Source organism: Phyllobates terribilis, unplaced genomic scaffold (genome assembly GCF_046119375.1).
Source record: "Phyllobates terribilis strain yellow unplaced genomic scaffold, ASM4611937v1 Scaffold_5__5_contigs__length_657084704, whole genome shotgun sequence".
NCBI classification, from domain to species: Eukaryota; Metazoa; Chordata; class Amphibia; order Anura; family Dendrobatidae; genus Phyllobates; species Phyllobates terribilis.
In genome coordinates, this window is record NW_027362765.1 from 594,051,658 (window position 1) to 594,067,515 (window position 15,858).

The 15,858-nt window shown below is 42.9% G+C and overlaps 1 protein-coding gene across 2 annotated transcripts in view; it reads right to left on the reverse strand.

Annotated features, from left to right (window-relative positions):
• LOC141273718 (mannose-binding protein-like) overlaps positions 1-15,858 on the reverse strand; it is a 205,594-nt gene that overhangs the window by 178,186 nt on the left and 11,550 nt on the right. For both annotated transcript variants that reach the window (XM_073685990.1, XM_073685991.1), the window contains exon 2: positions 7,016-7,231. In XM_073685990.1, coding sequence (XP_073542091.1) covers positions 7,016-7,214 — 199 coding nt within the window. In that variant the 5' untranslated portion in view covers positions 7,215-7,231. The remainder of the gene's footprint in view (positions 1-7,015; positions 7,232-15,858) is intronic.

A 15,858-nucleotide genomic window follows, 5' to 3' on the forward strand; every position in this document is an offset into this window, starting at 1 on the left:
GGATTGGCGTACACGCAAAACAGCAGAAAAAGCAGTGGTGTCACCCGTCGACACTGTTGCTGGACCCTGGGGTTCGACCCACTTAGTCGGGTGCATTGGTGACATGTGCCTGATCATTCTGGTGGTGGTTAGGCTGCTAGTTTTGCTACCCCTGCTGATGCTGGCCTGGCAGGTGGTGCAAATGGCCTTTTTGGAGTTATCAGCAGAGTCTTTAAAAAATAACCAAACTCGGGAAGACCTAACAGTTGCACTGGAAACTTCTGTCATGTTGGCGTTACGAGGAACGTTTTCCCGCCTTGTGTCTGTGGCCACCACACTGCTTCTTTCTGCCTGTTGTGGTGCTACGCCTCCCTCCCCTTGTGTGCTGCTGTCCTCGCTCTGTATGTCTCCCTGCCAGGTTGGATCAGTTACTACAGTGCTTTGTGAAAGTATTTGGCCCCCTTGAACTTTTCTACCTTTTGCCACATTTCTGGTTTCAAACATAAAGATATAAAGTTCTAATTTTTTGAGGAAGAATCAACAACAAGTGGGACACAATCGTGAAGTGGAACAAAATTTATTGGATATTTTAAACTTTTCTAAAAAATTAAAAACTGAAAAGTGAGGCGTGCAATATTATTCGGACCCTTTACTGCAGCAAACTCACTCCAGAAGTTCAGTGAGGATCTCTGAATGATCCAATGTTGTCCTAAATGACTAGTAATGATAAATAGAATCCACCTGTATGTAATCAAGTCTCAGTATAAATGAACCTGCTCTGTGATAGTCTCAGGGTTCTGTTTCAAGTGCAGAGAGCATCATGAAGACCTAGGAACACAACAGGCATGTCCGAGATACTGTTGTGGCGAAGTTTAAAGCCGGATTTGCATACAAAAAGATTTCCCAAGTTTTAAACATGTCAAGGAGCACTGTGCAAGCGATCATATTGAAATGGAAGGAGTATCAGACCACTGCAAATCTACCAAGACCCGGCAGCATCATGGTTTGGGCCTGCTTTTCTTCAGCAGGGACAGGGAAGATGGTTAAAATTGATGGGAAGATGGACGGAGACAAATACAGGACCATTCTGGAAGAAAACCTGTTGGAGTCTGCAAAAGACCTGAGACTGGGACGGAGATTTATCTTCCAACAAGACAATGATCCCAAACATAAAGCAAAATCTACAATGGAATGGTTCAAAAATAAAGGTATCCAGGTGTTAGAATGGCCAAGTCAAAGTCCAGACCTGAATCCAATCGAGAACCTGTGGAAAGAGCTGAAAACTACTGTTCACAAATGCTCTCCATCCAACCTCACTGAGCTCGAGCTGTTTTGCAAAGAAGAATGGGCAAGAATTTCAGCCTCTTGATGTGCAAAACTGATAGAGACATACTCAAAGCGACTTGCAGCTGCAATCGCAGCAAAAGGTGGCGCTACAAAGTATTAACTTAAGGGGGCTGAATAATATTGCATGCCCCACTTTTCAGTTTTTAATTTTTTTAAAAAGTTTAAAATATCCAATAAATTTCGTTCCACTTCACGATTGTGTCCCACTTGTTGTTGATTCTCCCCAAAAAAATTAGAATTGTATATCTTTATGTTTGAAGCCATGAATGTGGCAAAAGGTAGAAAAGTTCAAGGGGGCCAAATACTTTCACAAGGCACTGTATATCATCTACCTCCTCGTCTTCCACTTCCTCACCCTGGTTCTCCTCCTGACTTTCTGGCAATTGTGTCTCATCATCATCATCCACCTCTTGCGACAGTAATTGCACTTTCCCACTGTTGCCTTCACATGACCTTGACTGCTCCAATATTTTGCATCGCTACACGTGTTCTCCTCTTGGCTCACTAGAAGCTGGCCAGGTGAGAGGCCGGAATCTACAAAAGTGAACAGCATTTCTGAGTGTATAAGTGTGGGATCAGTTGTCTCCTGGCACTCGGCATGATGGGAGGAAGGAGGATCAGGGTGAGGAACATGCGGTCCATACTCACTGCTACTGAGACTTGACCGTGTGGAAGACAGGGTGGAGGTGGTGGTGGCTAAGTAACTGGAAGCATAATCTGCTATCCAACCAATAACCTTTTCACACTGGTCTGTGTTCAATATTGGTGTTCTGCAGTCCCCTAGTAATTGGGTCGAGTGACAAGATGTGGGTTTTTGTTGTGGCACCATTTCAGCTGGCCCCCGGCCACGTCCTCGGCCTCTGCATGCACCATCACGTCCACTTCCCCGTCCCTTGCCATGCTCCATGCCCATTTTAAATAGAGGCAGTATTTTCCACGTTCACAAAAAATGTCTGATTTTGAAGCACAGTTATATGTGATACGTCTGACAGAGAACCACAATTTTAAATAGCAGGCCTGTAATTTACTAATATTATTCTACACGGAGAAATAGTGTGAATAGCTTCACCGACACACTGCAACGGAATGCAAATGGAAGAAATTTATGATTTTTAAACACTCTTTTAGGTGATATGTCTGACAGAGAACCACGGCTTTAAATTGCAGGCCTGTAATTTACCAATATTATTCTACACGGAGACCTAGTGTGAATAGCTTCACCGACACCCTGCAACGGAATGAAAATGGAAGAAATGTAAGATTTTTGAACACTTTTTTAGGTGATATGTCTGACAGAGAACCACGGCTTTAACTTGAAGGCCTGTAATTTACCAATATTATTCTACACGGAGACTTAGTGTGAATAGCTTGACCGACACACTGCTACGGAATGAAAATGGAAGAAATGTATGATTTTTGAACACTCTTTTAGTTCATATGTCTGACAGAGAACCACGGCTTTAAATTTTAGGCCTGTAATTTACTAATATTATTCTACACAGAGACCTAATGTGAATAGCTTCACCGACACACTGCAACAGAATGGAAAAGGAGGCCAATTTTTTCCACATTCAGTTCTAATTTTGGGATTTTTATCGCTGAAACATGGAGCAGATCTGGCTTTATTCTGCAGTGAGAACAAGCAAATGGAGCAGAAAAATAGTGTACTCTGGATTGCTTTTTAAGCAGATAACCAGCATTTAGATAAAAAAGAAAATTTCCCTGGCCCCTGAAATCTGGGGCTATGTCTAGAAATATCTGTAATTATTACAGCAGCAGCAGACAGGAAGTTCAATGGACTCTCTTGTGCTGTATCATACACTGCAGTCTGTCACATACACTGCCTGCCTGCCTAGCACTGACTATATCCAGCTAGATTAGTCCTCAGAAGGACTGTTAGTTCAGACGGATATATATATATATATATATATATATATACAGTACAGACCAAAAGTTTGGACACACCTTCTCATTTAAAGATTTTTCTGTATTTTCATGACTTTGAAAATTGTACATTCATGCTGAAGGCATCAAAAATATGAATTAACACATTCGGAATGATATACTTAACAAAAAAGTGTGAAACAGCTGAAAATATGTCTTATATTCTAGGTTCTTCAAAGTAGCCACCTTTTGCTTTGATGACTGCTTTGCATACTCTTGGCATTCTCTTGATGAGCTTCAAGAGGTAGTTACCAGAAATGGTTTTCACTTTACTGGTGTGCCCTGTCAGGTTTAATAAGTGGGATTTCTTGCCTTATAAATGGGGTTGGGACCATCAGTTGTGTTGTGCAGAAGTCAGGTGGATACACAGATGATAGTCCTACTGAATAGACTGTTAGAATTTGTATTATGGCAAGAAAAAAGCAGCTAAGTAAAGAAAAATGAGTGGCCATCATTACTTTAAGAAATGAAGGTCAGTCAGTCCGAAAAATTGGGAAAACTTTGAAAGTGTCCCCAAGGGCAGTTGCAAAAACCATCAAGTGCTACAAAAAAAACTGGCTCACATGAGGACCACCCCGGGAAAGGAAGACCAAGAGTCACCTCTGCTTCTGAGGATAAGTTTATCCGAGTCACCAGCCTCAGAAATCGCAGGTTAACAGCAGCTCAGATTAGAGACCAGGTCAATGCGACACAAAGTTCTAGCAGCAGACACATCTCTTCAAGAACTGTTAAGAGGATGCTTTGTGCAGCAGGCCTTCATGGTAAAATAGCTGCTAGGAAACCACTGCTAAGGACAGGCAACAAGCAGAAGAGACAAGTTTAGGCTAAAGAACACAAGGAATGGACATTAGACCAGTGAAAATCTGTGCTTTGGTCTGATGAGTCCAAATTTGAGATCTTTGGTTCCAACCACCGTGTCTTTGTGCGACGCAGAAAAGGTGAACGAATGGACTCTACATGCCTGGTTCCCACCGTGATGCATGGAGGAGGAGGTGTGATGGTGTGGGGGTGCTTTGCTGGTGACACTGTTGGGGATTTATTCAAAATCGAAGGCATACTGAACCAGCATGGCTACCACATCATCTTGCAGTGGCATGCTATTCCATCCGGTTTGCATTTAGTTGGACCATCATTTATTTTTCAACAGGACAATGACCCCAAACACACCTCAAAGCTGTGTAAGGGCTATTTTACCAAGAAGGAGATTGATGGGGTGCTACGCCAGATGACCTGGCCTCCACAGTCACCAGACCTGAACCCAATCGAGATGGTTTGGGGTGAGCTGGACCGCAGAGTGAAGGCAAAAGGGCCAACAAGTGCTAAGCATCTCTGGGAACTCCTTCAAGATTGTTGGAAGACCATTCCCGGTGACTACCTCTTGAACTCATCAAGAGAATGCCAAGAGTGTGCAAAGAAGTCATCAAAGCAAAAGGTGGCTACTTTGAAGAACCTACAATATAAGACATATTTTCCGTTGTTTCACACTTTTTTGTTAAGTATATAATTCCACATGTGTTAATTCATAGTTTTGATGCCTTCAGTGTGAATGTACAATTTTCATAGTCATGAAAATACAGAAAAATATTTAAATGAGAAGGTGTGTCCAAACTTTCGGTCTGTACTGTATATATGTTGTGGAATACGTATACTAACAGGCCGTTCAATGGACCCTCTTGTGCTGTATTATGCACTGCAGTCTGCTATATTGCCTGCCTGCCTAGCACGGATTATATGCAGCTGGATTAGTCCTCAGAATGACTGTTAGTTCAGATGGATATAGATATATGTTGTGGAATACCTATACCAACTAAAAACAAGCAAATCTCTCCCTGATGCAGCAGCAGCTCTCCCTACTCTGCCTGTTTCCGGAGTAGACTGTGACGAGCATGGCTGTGCCCGGTCTTATATACACCTGATGATGCTGTGCAGCCAGCCAACCACTGTAATGCCACAAGCAACATGGCTACGGCATTACAGTGCATGGCAGGAAATCCCTGCATGTTCATTGGCTCTCTAAAGAGTGCCAAACAGGCAGGGATGCCTGAAATACTCACCGAGCACCGAGCTTGTCGAGCACAGTGATGCTCGGGTGAGTACCGAGCAGTGGCAAGCACGTTCGCTCATCACGATAGACTATATGCATTTGCACTTTGCACTAAGCTCTTTTTTGCGTATATATATATTGTATATTGGATGGTGACATTTTATATCAATGCAGAGTAATCTATAGATGTATATATGTATAGACCCTAATGCCACTGGGAATGATATATAAAGTACCGGTCTTTGCATATACTCTCAATATACTGTTTTATTTTTATGTTCTACTATGAATTAAAATTACTATAGAGCATGCGCTCCCTCTAGTGGTGCAGCTTGATATGGCGGATTTTTGAATTTTTCTACTAGTATTTTTCCCCTATTATTTGTGTTTTAATTAATGTGTTAATAAAGATCTATTATTTTTGTTTACTGGCTATATCCGCTTCCATAAATTTGTAGGTAGTTGAAGTTTGAAGGGAAGTGCCGTACGCACTTATTGTGGCCGTGGGTAGGTTGTATTATATGTGTTAGTGCTATTACCTATTTCTGTTAACATAACCATCAACTATCTTACTGATATTATAAACTGCTCATGCTAAGAATTAAAGTAAAATTACAAGTAAAATTGGTATCAAATCAGTACTCTTACCCTATTGTTATGGCCTCACAATAATTATAGAGAATCTGTAGGCACTTTTATCCCTAAACTATTTATATTTGCATGTGGCTCTTTCATAGATATGTTCAGCAATACCTTTACATGATCAGTCCATTCCGAAACAGCTGTCACTTGTCTCTGCTTTAGTAGGTCTACATCGTGTGCATGTCACCTCAATTAACATGCCGTTTTAAGTTACCCGTGGAGAATGCCCCTATTTTTTCAGCCTCTCTCTTGACTATATATGCAAATGGCTGTACCTGAGCACTACTGTTTTTTTCTGGACATTGTATAGTTTCTGGTTAATCTTCACATATAAAGTGATACCTCCCAATTATAAGTGCCATGGATATGAGATCAGTGTCAGCTTTTTTTTCCTTATATTGAGCATTAAATGATGCTGAAGAGCTATTGTAGATCTGAAGCCTCTGTCACTCCAAATATATTCCCCACCCAGTGCTGCCTTTTCTTGCTTGACTGACAGACTCTATGCTGTTTGACTTCAGGCAAAGGAGCTGTCAGTCAATCAGGAAAGTCACGCTGGGTGGGGAACAAAGCTGGAGTGACTCAGGCTTTAGATTTTCAGCCTCATATCAATTCAAACACTGATTTCTCAGTAATGGAGGAACGGACTGACCATGTAAAGGTATTTTCTGGACTTGTCTTTGAAAGACACACATGCGCATATAAAGAGTTAGAGGTGCGAAATCCTGTGGACAGATTCCCGTTAAAGGCCTGCAACATATTAATATTGTCTAATATTGTTACCTCCGCCCTAATATCTAAAGCACATCACTGCTAGAGCTCTTATTCTAACTTTCACCCCAACAGGCAGGGTAGGCTAAGGCTTGTTCACTATTTCGCCCTATCCCTTGCGAAAAAAGGCCTTACCAAACTGAACTAATTTTGGTATCAATAATTGCTTTTCATACAGGAATTAAAAACTAGCCTCCGCAGCATCTCGGAGTATTATCAAACACACAGAAAAGAGGTCCAACAGCTTTCTGAGCTTTGATTCACAGTATTGTAATATTAATAGGTTACCTCGCTCTCCTTTTTCTCCTTTTGAACCTTCTTTGCCATCTCTTCCATCCCTTCCAGGTAATCCACTATGGCTATGCGTGCTGCATGATATAACTGCACATGTATTGGCTCCTTCTTCACACTTGCCATTGTCTGTAGTAATGTGTGCATTCAGGAGAAGTCCATATAGTAGAAGACTGAAAAGTTGTATAAGCTTCATTGTTCAGGATTTTATCTCTAAAGAAAATAATAAACTTACTATTGTTACACACTAAACTTTCATTTATTAATGTAATGATTGTGACTAAAAAAAATTTGGGTTGTTAATGGCAATCGTTGTGTCAATAGACAGTTTGATAAACTTGAGTTTATCAAGATTAGTGATGAGCGAATTGGGTCAAAAAACAATCGAAAGTGTTAAATTCGGCACAAATATGGCACATTCGGATTCATGATCGGAAACAAGAGTATTTTTTCTTAAAATTGGCAAAAGTCGGTAACATTTGGTGAAAAAGTATGGGAAATTATTTTATTGCAACTAAAGTGTTTTTAACACTTTGGCTAGCATCGTGGTGGTGTATGATGAGCAGGGAGATATGTTTGATGAGGTGAGAGTCTGGGGAGAGCTAACAGGAGCTGAGAGCATGCTTGGAATCATTCTCCCCCCCCTAACGTTATGTGTGCAAATCGCGGCTAGCCAATCAGGGCGCAGGAAGCATCAACACTGTCCATACATAAGGGCTTGTGCCACTGGCTGCTAAAATCACATGTCGTCTGTATATAAGGAGCAGACATGTTGTGTCAGCGCCACTTTCTGATTATAACAGGTCACGGACGATGCTGCTGGACGCTGCTCCTGCATACTGAGAGATTTTAACTAGTTAGATAGGTGGTTGCTTCTATGTCAGATAGTTTAGATAACTAGTGTCCTGTGTGTCTGTGAAATCAACCTTCCAGCAGATTTTTTTTTATTGTGACATTACTGAGGTCCAGACAAAAAAATCAGGGCCCATGTCATAGAACTCTGTTGTACACTGCTTCTATTGTGCTCCATGCATGAGTATCCTTTAAAAAATATTTTTTCACTTGCTAATTTGATACAGCAAGCCCTACTAGCCCACCTTCTCATTTTGTGGAGTTGAAATTCAGCTGTATGCACAGTAAAAAAAAATATTTTTTCATTTGCTAACAAGAGAAAAAAACAAACATTTTTTTCTGTGACAAACGTGATACCGTCTGCGATAAGCCACCTTGTCCTTTTGTGGCGGTGAAATTAAGCTGTATGAAGATGTAAAATATCTTTTTTTTTCTGTGAGTACCGTGACGCTGCATGCCATAAGTCACTTTGTCATTCTGTGGCATTGAAATTCAGCTATTTCAGAGTAAAAAAATATTTCTTTTATGTTGCTAACAAGAGTAAAAAAATATATATTTTCTGTGACAAACGTGATTCAGTACGTCATATGTCACCTTGTTATTTTGTGGTAGTGAAATTCAGCTGTGTGTAGAGCTCATGCAGAGTAAAAAAATCTATTTATTGGTTGACCATGACAGCACCACGAGAGAGGGTCTGTCCACCAAGGACAGGAAACCTACAGGCTTAAAAAGGGTGGCACCCCTCTCCGCCTCAGTTGGTTTCCTGTCCTTGATGGGGAACCTGTGGCAGGCTTACCTGTCGAAGATTGAAGATTCCTGCTGGCTGGCTCGGGATCCTGGCTATGATGCGCCCAAGGGGGATTTCACCGTAGTTGGTGGAATAGCGGTTGAGCAGTGCCCCTGTCTAGGGTTTCTGCAGCTCCAGTGTCATGGCTGTGGCTTCTGGGATCTCCCCCTCCGTGGTATGGCTATCAAGCACCTAAGGACTCTGCTGAGAGTAGAGGGCATGGTTTTTGCCTCTTTACCACATCAGGTGACGCGCCTGGTGGGCAGCACACCTGTTATCTGATGGTGTGAGGGTAACTCCCAGTCTTAATTAATTAATTTAAAAAAAAAGTGAAAAGGGCTGGTGCACCTATAAATTAGGTCTAGCACCAAAGCCTTGTGCTTCCCAGCTACTTCTGACCCATATTCCAAATGGAGACAGAGAGTGAGCAGCTGCAGCAGCAGCAACAGCAGCCGCCGCCATCACCATCTCAGTGGCTGCTTGGGAAGCTCCAGGAGAAACGACGCCTTCGGGGGAGCGGAGGTAACCGGACTTCGGAAAGGCGTGGATCTGCAAGCAGGTCCAGTCACCATAGATCCAGCAGCATGGATTAATTTGAAGCCTCCAGGGACGATCCCACGGCTGAGAAAGATCCTCCAAACCGGTACAAGACATTTGCGTCATATGGGTAAATGATCTTCGAGAAAGTTCACATAATAAAAGGGTCTCCCTTCTTCTTGCCTATCTTTTACTAGGGGAAGAAGTGCATCACCAAAACTAGGCACAAGGAATGTGCATTGTGTAAAGCCCTGTTATCGGACTCATACCCAAAGAGGCAGTGTCAGTCCTGTATCAACCAGACTCCGGCAGATGAGACCCCTAGTTTTTCATCAGAATTAAAATCCTTGGTAAAATCAGAGATCAGGAAGGCTCTCTCTAAAAATGAAAGAGGAAGGAGGCTGCGGATTGGGAGGGTTCCCCTGTTTCAGATGTCTCACTCCCATCGGACTATGAGGAAGAGTCTGACGGCTCTTCTCCTCATCCTCGTCCTCAGGATGCGACTGGGTAACATTGTTTCCCATTAAATGAAATTGATAGTCTATTTAAAGCAGTGCGTACGACTATGGGTATTATGGAAACTAGGTCAGAGAAATCTGTCGAGGACGTCATGTTTAGGGGCCTAGAACAAAGAAAAATAAAATGTTTTACGGTTCATGATAGGGTTCAGGGCCTGATATGAAGAGAGTGGTAAAGACTGGACAGAATGGTCTCTCTCCCCCCTCCCTTTAAAAGGAAATACCCCTTTGAGGACTCAGCCTCATCCTCTTGGGAGAAAGCCCCAAAACTTGATGTGGCGATAACAAAAGCATCTAGGAAATGATCTCTTCCCTTTGATGATATGGGAACCCTCAAGGACTCTTTGAACAGAAAAGTGAATACCTTTCTTAATGGGACCTGGGAACCAACTGCAGGAGCTTTAAAACCAGCGGACGCAGCAACCTGAACGGCCAGGTATCTGATGATATGGCTGGAACAGCTTGAGCCCCATCTGAAAGAAAGGACGCCTAGGAAAGATATATTGTCTAGCATCCCGCACATGGAAGGAGCTGCTGTTTTCCTAGCAGACACCTCGACAGATTCGGCCATGTTGGCAGCAAGATCAGCCGCCCTGTCCAATGTGGCTCATAGAGCTTTATGGCTTAAATGTTGGCTGGGTGATATCCAGGCCAGAATGAGACTGTGCTCTATTCCATGCGAGGGAGATCATCTCTTTGAGCCAGCTCTAGATGAAATTTTGGACAAAGCAAGCGATGTAAAGAAGGGATTCCCCAGGATCGCAGGCCGAAAGGTAGAGGGCTTCCATTTGGTTCTTCTTCCCAGGGACCCCGGAAGCCGAGTCAATGATCTGTAGCCCAGGTAGGGGGGAGGCTGTTGGGCTTCTTACCTGCCTGGACAAATATTTCAGCCAGTAACTGGATCCTTGATCTGATAGGTTCGGGTCTGAGGTTTGAGTTCCAGGAAATCCCTCACGAGAGATTCATCTTGGCCCCGGTCCATTCCTCTGTGAAAGAAAAACTAGCCCTACAAAAAGAGGTGCTAGATTTAGTGCAGAAGGCAGTCCTGGTGGAGGTCCCAGCGGCAGAAAAAGGGTTTTGGGGTTTTACTCTTCCTAGTTTCTAAACCTGATGGTTCCTTTAGAACTATCATTAACTTGAAAGCCCTAAATAAGTTCTTGAATCTTCACACATTTAAAATTGAGTCCATCAGTTCGACAATAAAATTACTTTTTCTGGGTGTTACATGATAGCATCCTTCAAATCCAATACTATCACGTTCCTATACATAAAGAATATCAGAGATACCTGAGGGTGGCCATAATTATGGACAGAGAAATAAAACATTTTCAGTTCAGGGCCCTGCCATTCGGTCTTGCCATAGCCTCTGGGGTGTTTACTAAAGTAGTGGCAGAAGTTATGGCTCATATCCGGGAACGTGATATTCTAATTATTCCTTATCTGGATGATTTTTTAGTGTTAGGGAATTCGGCCTACCAATGTAAAGAACACCTAAAGGAGGTGATGTCCATCCTTAAAAATCTGGGATGGGTGCTGAATTTAGAAAAGTCCAGGTTCGTACCCTCAAGGGTTCAACAATTTTTAGGGATTATGCTGCATTCAGTAGCTCAAAAATGTTACCTTCCGGAAACTAAAATAAAAACGATTAAAAGCCAGGTGGAGAAAGCCATAGCCAATCCGGTCATGTCCCTTAAAGGAGCAATGTCCCTGTTAGGTACCCTCACGTCATGTTTCCCAGCTGTTCTCTGGGCACAATACCATTCCAGGGTTTTGCAGTGAGATGTGTTACATAATGAAGTTTCTCTTAAAGGGCTCTTAGAAGCAATTTTCACTTTATCACCTCGGTCAATGAAAGTCTTACAATGGTGTCAGGATGAGGCAAATCTATCCAGAAGGGTTCCCTGGGCACCTAAGGTTACTAGAATAATCACAACAGATGCTAGTCCCAGGGGGTGGGGAGCCCACCTGGGGGATATGGTGATTCAGGGAACCTGGTCAAATAACAAGAAGAACCTTTCCTACAATGCAAAAGAACTTCTGGCAGTGGATAAGGCAGTGAATAGTTTCTTAGGCTCCCTCCAAGGTCATAATGTTAAGGTTCTCTCAGATAATCAAGTTACAGTAGCTTATGCGTAACACCAGGGGGTACAAGGTCAAGATCACTGATAACAATGACATATCATCTCTTTCAGATTGCAGAAATTCATCCCCTTTCCTTGATGGCCCTCCATATAAGGGGAGCAGGAAACTCCAGAGCGGATTAACTAAGCCGCTATCCTCTATTGCAAGGGGAATGGGAACTAAATCAGGAGATCTTTACCCAAATAGTCCGAAGATGGGGGTCTCCAGTAGTAGATTTATTTGCCACGAAGCTAAATCCGAAGACATTTCTGTTCTCTGAATCCCAAAGAAAATCCCTTGGCGGTGGACGCTCTGCTGGTACCTTGGAACTTCAGCCTTGCATATGCCTTTCCCCCGCTGTAACTACTTCCCAAGGTCATAAGAAAAATCAGGGAAGACAAGGCAAGGGTTCTTTTGATCGCACCCTTGTGGCACAAGAGACCCTGGTTCTTGTGCCTGAGGAGCATATCTCTCTCCAAACCTTGGGTCCTTCCCGAGGTTCCGGATCTCCTCTTTCAGGGGCCGATATCCCATCCTCCAGCAGCGGGTCTTCACTTGACAACATGGAACTTAAAAGGTCATTGCTAAAACAAAAAGGGTTTTCCCAAAATCTATTAACTACCCTGATACAGAGCAGAAAGCCGGTTACAACCCAGATTTATGCCAGAACCTGGAATAGATTCTTATACTTCTCAGGGTCTAAAGTTGGCGAGGGGGCACCAATTAGGAAAATCCTAGAATTTCTACAGGAAGGTCTTGAGCTAGGGTTGTCTACGAGCACCCTAAAAGTTCAGGTATCTACACTGGGCGCCCTGTATAGCTGCGATCTAACAGGTAACTACTGGATTTCTCGTTTTATCAAGGCAGCTTTTAGATCCAGACCTATTGTTAAAAATAGCTTAGTCCCTTGGGACCTAAATCTGGTTCTTACGGCCTAAACTGGCGTGCCTTTTGAGCCAATAGAGTCAGCAACTCTCAAAAACCTCTCCCTTAAGACAACTTTACTCATAGCTTTAACCTCAGCCAGTGGAATTAGTGACATTCAGGCCCTGTCTATAACCTCGCCATTTACACAGATCCTGGACGACAGATTGATTTTTAGGCTAAATGCCCACGATGCAGAAATGCTCCTGATTTTTTCTGCATCTCCCTGGCAGGAAAAGTGCATGCCAGGTAGAAGCGTTTGTCAAGCGTTTTTGCATGTATTTTCGCATGCAGGTTATCAAGCGCTTTTCCAAGCTATTTTAGCATCAGTTGAAAAAGTGCTTGACAACTTGGTCACACTATATAAATCCATGCAACTGGCATGGATTTATATAGTGTGACCAAGTTAATAGTTAAAAAAATAATAAAAATGGTAAAAAATAAAATAAAAAAAATTATACTCACCTTCCGATGGCCCCCGGTCTCCTTCTCCGATGCGTCTGGTGTCATGGGCGGCTCGCGGTGGTGAAAAAGAATCTTCCATGATGACAGGTCACGCGACTGCCGACGTCAGCAGTCGCGTAACCTGTCACATGACTAAATGGCATCATGGTAGGTCCTTTTACACCATCGCCAGCCACTGGGGAGCCAGGATGCACTGTACAGGAGACCGGAGGCCATCAGAAGGTGAGTATATGTTTTTTTTTTATTTAAATTTTTTTTTACAGGCTCTATGGTACCCGGGTCTGGATGAGAGTCTCCTCTTCTCCAGACCCGGGTACCATCCGCACATTGAATCACTTAATATCCGCATGTGCACATGTAGTCATGCGGATATTATGCGATTCAATGCAAGTCAATGGCGGCAATTACACCGCTTTTCCGCATAAATAATGGACATGCTGCGGATTTTTCCGCAATGATAATCCGCAGCAGAAAGTACCGCAGCATGTGCGCAGCACATACGGATTATCATTGGGGACCATGGGGCACGTATTAAGTGTTTTTTAAGCATTTTTTCTGCGGAAATTCCGCAGCAAAAATGCTTGAAAAACACATAGTGGGCATACAACCAGAGGTCAGATCCTGCCTATCTCCCTAAAGTGGCCACTCGCTTCCACAGACTTCAGAAACTCATCCTACCCTCCTTTTGTCCCAATCCAAGTAATCAGAAAGAAGTGCAATTACATACGTTGGATGTGAGGAGATGTCTGGTTAGGTACCTTTCAGTCACCAAAAACTTTAGGAAAGATAGCTTCCTGTTTATATCTTACCGAGGGTCTAGGAAGGGGTCTAAAGTCTCAAAATTCACCTTAGCTAGATGGATTAGGAAGGCCATTTCTCTAGCTTATACTTCTAGTGGCGAGGAAGTGCCAGAAAGGCTGAAGACTCATTCCACTAGATCTGTAGTGACCTCCTGGGCTGAGAAGACAGGTGTCTCGATAGAAGACATATGTAAGGCTGCTACCTGGTCCTCTCCCTATACATTCTATAGACATTATAGACTAAATATGGGTGTATCGGCTGACCTCACCTATGGGAGAAGAATGCTTCAGGCTGTGGTCTCTCCCTAGGTTACTTTCATCTCTGTAATTCTCTCATGGTGCTGTCATAGTCAACTGATAAAGTCCTAAGTTACTTATCGGTAACAGGATTTCTTGGAGACCATGACAGCACCCTTATATTCCCTCCCTTCACGTTCGTGGGAGCACTCCCTTTTCATTAATTATTGTCTCACACTTAATAGGTGTCGTGTGGTATGATACAATTATGGTTGTCTGTTGTGTTTATGAACCTGGCGGTCCTCTCATGCTCTGTAATCCAACACTGAGGCGGAGAGGGGTGCCGCCCTTTTTAAGCCTGTAGGTTTCCTGTCCTTGGTGGGTGGACCCGCTCTCATGGGGCTGTCATGGTCTCCGAGAAATCCCGTTGCCGATAAGTAACTTAGAACTTTTTTTCTGTGACTAACGTGATACAGCAGGCTAGATCTGTGTTTGCATATCTTGAAGCATATATTCTATGTTATACAGGACATTAATACATTCTTCTGTTACTAACGTTATACAGCAGGGGACATCTCAGTTTGAAATAATTTGGAGCATATCTGCTATTTTATACAGGCGTCATTGACAGAAAAAAAATACTTACTTCTGTTACTAACGTGATATAGTAGGGGACATCTTAGTTTGAAATAATTTGGAGCATTTCTCCTATGCTATACAGGCGTCATTCACACTAAAAAAATACTTTCTTCGGTTACTAACGTCATACAGTGGGGGACATCTCATTTTGAAATAGTTTGGAGCATATCTTGTATGTTGTACAGGCCTCATACACAGTAAAAAAATACTTTCTTCAGTTACTAATGCTTTGCAGAAGGGGACATCTCAGTTTGAAATAGTTTGGAGCATATCTCATATATTAAACAGGCCTCATCCACAGTAAAAAAATATTTTCTTCTGTTATTAACGTTGCACAGTAGGAGACATCACAGGTTGAAATATTTTGTAGCATATCTGCTATGTTATGCAAGCATCATCCACATTAAAAAAATACTTTATTCTGTTACTAACGTGATGCAGAAAGCCATATTTCATCTTGTCATTTAGTGCCACTGAAATTCAGGTGTGTGCAGAGTAGGAAATCAAAATTTTTTTTGCTAATAGCGTGCTCCTACAACAGTATCTGAGGCTTAATGAGATGTGTTCCAAAAGTGCAGAGAAAATCCACACCACCTACGTATTGTGCAGCCAGGGCTAACCGCAATCACGCAGTGTTAAAATTAATATGCCCTGGAGATTGCAGTCGTACAGCTGAAGAGTTGTGGACAGGTCTCCAGGCCGAGTTTGAGCAATGTCTGTCTCCGCTGAACCTGCAGCTAGGGAGGGCCATGTGCGATAACGGTGCAAACCTGGTGGCGGCCCTATGCCAAGGTGAGCTCACACATGCCTTGCATGGCTCATGGCCTCATCCTGATGGTACAGCGATTTGTCTGCCACTATCCTGGCCTGGATGAGCAGCTTCAGAAAGCATGGAAGCTGTGTGCTCACTTCCGCCATTCGCACCCCTCAGGTCATCGACTTGCATTGATACAGAGGACT